Source organism: Charadrius vociferus, unplaced genomic scaffold, assembly GCF_000708025.1.
Source record: "Charadrius vociferus isolate BGI_N301 unplaced genomic scaffold, ASM70802v2 scaffold39, whole genome shotgun sequence".
Lineage (NCBI taxonomy): Eukaryota > Metazoa > Chordata > Aves > Charadriiformes > Charadriidae > Charadrius > Charadrius vociferus.
In genome coordinates this window covers 3,453,424-3,459,029 of record NW_009650188.1, presented here as the reverse complement: position 1 = coordinate 3,459,029, position 5,606 = coordinate 3,453,424, and the positions used below count along the sequence as shown (strand labels likewise).

At 55.5% G+C, this 5,606-nt stretch overlaps 1 protein-coding gene across 1 annotated transcript in view; it reads right to left on the bottom strand.

Annotated features, from left to right (window-relative positions):
- Positions 1-1,876: 1,876 nt before the first annotated feature.
- LMX1A (LIM homeobox transcription factor 1, alpha) overlaps positions 1,877-5,606 on the bottom strand; it is a 45,300-nt gene continuing 41,570 nt past the window's right edge. Inside the window, exons 4-8 of the mRNA XM_009892915.1 lie at positions 2,988-3,157; positions 2,761-2,838; positions 2,578-2,647; positions 2,269-2,439; positions 1,877-2,037 (exon numbers count right to left, since the gene is read on the bottom strand). Of these exons, the coding sequence (XP_009891217.1) occupies positions 1,877-2,037; positions 2,269-2,439; positions 2,578-2,647; positions 2,761-2,838; positions 2,988-3,157 (650 nt within the window). The remainder of the gene's footprint in view (positions 2,038-2,268; positions 2,440-2,577; positions 2,648-2,760; positions 2,839-2,987; positions 3,158-5,606) is intronic.

Genomic DNA, 5,606 nt, shown 5'->3' with positions numbered 1-5,606 from the left:
AGATCCACCAAACTCTGTCCACTGGCCATGGAGGATCCTCAAGGGCCAGTTCAGTCCCAGACTAGAGAATATTTGATATGGAAAACCCAAGGAGCAGAAGCTTCCCCTGTGGTCTTCACTATACTCTACCCAACACCTTGCCGTCTTTGGAGATGATTCAAACCCTTCCTTCTCCAAGTCAACAGGACACCCCATGCAAGAAAAGACCAGGCGCTTTTTTTTTCAGAATTTTTTTTTTGTCTTTTTAATTTCATCTTGGTACGTGATTTCTGACAGTGTGTCAGCATCTCCCGCTGAGTCAGCCATCTCCGGACCCCGCTACATTCAGTGTCAGATCATACGGTGGCGATGAGCCAGTGTTGGAGCCTCACAGCCACTTGCATGTCTTTACAGGTTGTCGCTTACATCGTTTGTGAACAGCAGCACAAAAGGACACAACGCATGAAAACGAGAGTGGGGATGAGGTGAGGGTCAGCTGAAGGCTTGACCCTAAGGAGAGCTTTCCCCAGGTTCCCGCAGCTCCTGCAGAGATGAACCAGAACACATGGTGGGAAATGCAGGACTCTCCCTCCTTCCTCCTTCACCCAAGGGGTGGTGATACGGGCTGCGGTTTTCCAGAGCCAGGACAGCAGCTCATGCTGGTCTAGCACCCATATTTGAGGGTATGGGACGAGGTCGCTGGCGGAGGCAGGCTGGGTTCTGCCATGGGAAGGAGAGAGGTGATGCAGAGAAGCATGGCTGGGCCCCGGTGGGCCAGGATGTCCACCAGCTCCAGCAGCGTTGTCCACCCTGCACCAACCTCCTGGACACATCCAGCAGTGGTGACAGGTCCTGGCCACCGTGCTGTCCCCACCGATCTGCTGGCGGAGGAGCAGGTCCCTGGAGCCAGCCCTGCTTTGGGTTTCAACTGCACCTCAAAACCAGTGGGGCAACCTGAGAGCACCAAAAATAACCAACCCCGAAACCCAAACCTATTGCCTGAAATGAACTGATGTTCCTTCCCTGCCACTGGGCTTCTGCAACCTAAACATAACGTTTATAAAAAGTAAATTATTTCATCTTATAACTTAAGTGCATTGAGTATTTCCTTAAATATGGTTCACGCTGAAAATAAAGTTACTTTTGCTGTACAGTAAATTTCTGATAGACTTAGAAATAAACTTTGTTGATACAATCTGGCAGGTGTGGCTGTGCAGTACACCACCCACAGCCACACAGCTCTGCATACACACACGTGCGTGCCCACACACACACACATACACACACAGAGCCCCGTCCCTGGGGACAGGGGCGATGTTAGGGGTTTCTAGCTTTCTATATTCGCATGGGAATATCTATCTTAAAAGTCCCTGTGTTTAAACAGCGAGCGCTCAAGCTGGTTGGGGGAACAGAGGGAAAACCCCGCAGTAAAATTTTCCCAGTGTTTCCCCAAGGTGTAGTCAGCTTTTCAAATTTCAAAGCCCAGCTGATGCTGTGGGCTCCCCCCATGAAAATCAGCAGTTTGCTCTTTCCACTGCTCGGACCGAAGGTGGTGCAGAGGGGATACAGCACCAGGATGCTCCCGCGGGAAGGGCATCCCCCTCCCCCTGCCTTTGCCCCTGCTGAAACGAGAAATTTGGTTCCCCATCTGAAATTTGAAAACCTACCAGCCAGCTGCAAAAATCACTCCTGTCCCTAATCCTAGGCTCCTAAGAGAAACATGAAACTATGCAACCCATAACTTAACTCGCTCCTTGGGAATCCCAAGCTACAACATATTGTTTGACAGCATCCCAGCAGTGTCGCTTCCCCCTCCCTCCCAACCCCGGGGGCTCTGCAGCCCCTCCTGAGGCAGCACGGCGGCATCGGCTGCCCCGTGCCGGGGACCGTGCCACGCTCAGGAGGTGAAGTAGGAGTTCTGCATGGAGTAGAGGTGGTCGATGGGGTTCCCCACTCGTGCCTGGAGCGGCCCCGCGTCCGCCGTGGCGAGGAAGCAGTCGCCCAGGTTGCTCAGTGAGGTATCATCGCTATCCAAGTCGTGGAAGAGGGGCTCAGCACCTTCGGAAGCAGGGAAGGAGTAGAAGGGCTTCAGAGCCTGCTTTCTCCTCTGGCACTTTTACAGTGCCCAGCACCCCCAGCTTTTGCAGTGTAAGGATTTAGGGAAGACGGGACTCCTGTCTTCCCAGAAATCACGGCATCCCTCACGCGTAGCCCCACCATACAGCCCCCAGCCACAGCCCAGCATCTCTTCGATGGAGAGAAGGCAAGAGGCAAATCCCAGAGCCTTACCGTAGGGGTGCATGTGGTCTCCAGGCATCTGTGGTGGGGTGAGCCCTTGCCGGAAGGGGTCGGAGCCGTAGACGCTTTGCTCCATGCCCAGCAGCTGCTGGGGTGGGGGCAGAGCAGTGTAGGGGTTCAGCATCCCCTCCAGCCCTGTGCTGCCCCCACCGTTTGTCTGGGCTGGAAGACAAGAGCAAGCCGTCGGCGCAGTCGGGCCGCTGCTTTTTAGGGGGCCCAGCTCCCTTGGGAAGCCCGGAGAGGGCTGGGAAATGGGGAGACCCTGAGTACGGGAAGGGCTGGGTGTGAGGGGGGGTGTACCTGAGCTCAGGCGCTGTGTGTTTTGCTGATCCTGCTGCTGCTGCTGCTGCCTCCGGGCGAGCTTCTTCATCTGGGCAAGATCAAGGGGTGAAAAAATGGGGTGAAATCATACCCCGGCCAGAGGAAGGAGGGAGGGGAGCCCTGACGCCAGCCGCTGGTGGTCGGCTACCCCCGCGCACCCACCTTTGCTCGCTGGTTCTGGAACCAGACCTGCACCACACGGACGCTCAGCCCCGTCTCGGCCGCCAGTGTCTCCCGCACCTTGGAGAGAGGAATGACATCAGTGCCTCAGTCCCCTCAGCTTTCCAGGAGCTTTAGGAGAATACAGAGCAGCTGAGGCAAGTGTGTACTCAGCATCCAGGACATCCTGGGGGCTGGAGGTGGCTGAGCGCAGGACCTTCTCCCCATACCTTCCTGCACGGCTTGGAGGAGACCTCAAATGATGCCTTGAACGCCCTCCGCTGCTGCGTGGTTAGGATTGTCCGGGGTCTCTTGGGACGCTTGTGATCCTTCCCATCCTCAGCACCCTTCCCTGAGGCTTGGCCCAGTTTGCAGATGCTGTCCTCATCATCACTTTTGCCTGAGGGGGAAAAAAAACAGGTCCTTTACAGACAATGGACACACAAATAATTTTCCAGCATGCCCAGAATAATCTGAGAGACAAGCTGGTGGTATTGGTGGGGATCTTCTTGCGACTGTGTGTAAGGAGCTGAGGTTTGGGGCTGGCTGAGCCATGACAGCTCAGACAGGGGAGAGCTGCTGTGGTTCATAGTTTGGGGTCGCTCAGCCAGCAGATGTGCTTTTTGGTTCTTCTTTTCCCCAACAGTCTGAGCAGCTGCAATGTGAAACTCTGGGACACTTGATTTTCCCTCCATCAGACCCAAATCCCTGCCTGCTCCATCTGGTCCCTCTGCCCGGACAGCCCAGGCCAGGGGAGGTCAGGCTGGCGAGCGAGCAGAGATGCTCCAAGATGGCAACGCGTTAGCCAAGACCTCACAAACCCCTCCTGATTTGCCCTATCATGGAGGTCAACTCAATTTAGAACACAGAGTTTTAACCGCTAATATAAGGGGCACCTTTATGCCTATATTTCCCTGCTTCCGTGGAGTTTTAAATCTCCCTAGGTAGAAGCCCAGGCTGCTTCAAACTTCACCCCCTCGGGTGCTCGCTGCAATGTGCTGCTCCGTTGTGTTCCCAGGCACTGCTGTGTATCTTTTTGCTGCTCTCCACCGCTCGGGGCCACGGGGCCTTTGGGCAGGAGCGGCTCCAAGAAAACAGGCAGCACTGCCCTGCCTCTTACCAGCCCTCTTCATTTACCGCATTGCCACCGTGTCGATGACCTTGCTTGCGTGGGAGGGTTGTAATGCAGGTTTGACAGCACAGGTCCTTCCCTCTCATGAGCCGTAAATCACTTACAGCCTTTTCCAGAAAGCTCTTCCACCATCCTTTTGGGACTCGATAACGGAGCTGACGTGCTGGGTTGATGGAGATGCAGGTTGCAAGGCTGTGCTTGGCCCAAGTCCCATCCCGGGGCTGCTGCATCTCCAAGAGACTGGGATGCACCAGGGGGTTGTGAGCCTGGCCCAGAGTAATTCGTGGCTAAAGCAGGTCAGGTCCATACCCCATTGCAAGAGCTAATCGTGGATCACACAAAGCAGAAAAGTGTAAATCCAACTGCAACCCAATTGGAAGATGGTGAAAGATGGAAGCAGACCTCCGGGACAAAAGGAGGCAATTTTTCCTGTGGAGGAGCAAGGATGCTCTCGGGTACCAGTTACCTTTTCCCTCTGCACTGCTGGGCTCTCTCCTGGGCTCACCAGCCAATACAGACACCTTCCCTGTGGCGAGGGCTGGCAGGGGCGGGACATGGACAGATGTTGACGCTGGTGGTTCCCAAAACAGTCTGGAGCTGGGTGCTGGCCCTCAGAAGCCAGCGTCTTGCCACTGCTGCTCACCCACAGCACATCCATGGCATGCCAACAGCAGCAATGGCAACGGGAAAGATAAACTGCTGTTTTCTTGCACGTCCCAGTGTGAGAGATGTAGCAATGCAGAAGGTCTGAGAGCCCCAGTGCTGGGGAACCCCAGGGTGTGGAGTCTCTGATGGCTAATGGGGCTGAGCAGCGGCTGCCGCTGCCTCCTTCTCAGTGCCAGCACAAACAGTGTGTCTGCTTCGCCAAGCCGCCTGCTCTCCTGAAACCTGAAGGAGTTTAATTTTGATGGAAGGGTAGAGATTTTTTACAAATACTGGGGGGAGGAATGTCAACCGATGGAGACATTTCGGTGCCTGAACCCCTCTGCACCTTAACATGAGGTGAGCACCCAAATCCTCCTGAGTCCAGGAGGGGCAGAGCCCAGCAGGGGGGAGCCAGACGCTCATGGACTCTATCAAGCAAATGATGCTCAAAACCCATGCCAAGCAGGAAAAGCACACTCCCAGCAGCCCCCCCGAACCTCCCCCCCAACACCTGCTCCCCAAATCCCTTCCAGAGTCAAAGGGAAAGAAGGAAAAGCGAAGCCGGATTTGGTGGGGTATTACTTTTAATTAACTCTCCCTTTCAAGCCTTTCCCCACCAAGGAGGGGGGAGAAATTAATGAGCGTCTGAGGCTGCCCCTGACGTCACCTGGGAAGGGGCCGGGGCGATGGATATTGTGCGGCGTGCCCTCGGTCCGACCCGCCGAGCCCGCATCCTGCCGCCGGGGCCAGGACATTCCTCGCTCGGGAGGATTTAGGGAGAGGAGAAACGTTAGGACGCTTTTAATTGGAAAGCGGGGTCCTCTTTCAGAGGGGCTTGTTTACTTAGGCTGGGCGGCGGAGGCTCGGGGGAGGCAGTAATTGAAGCGAGGGTTTGGGAGATTACAGACAACATATGGCTCGCTTTTTATCTGCGCTTTCTCATAAAGTGGCCTTTGGTGCGCAGCGGCCGGGGGGGAAGGGAGGACAAGGGGCTTCAAAGCAGCAAAGTGGGGGACAGGGGAGAGGCTGGACACGCACATCGCATGCTGCTGGGGAAGGGGATCCGTGACCA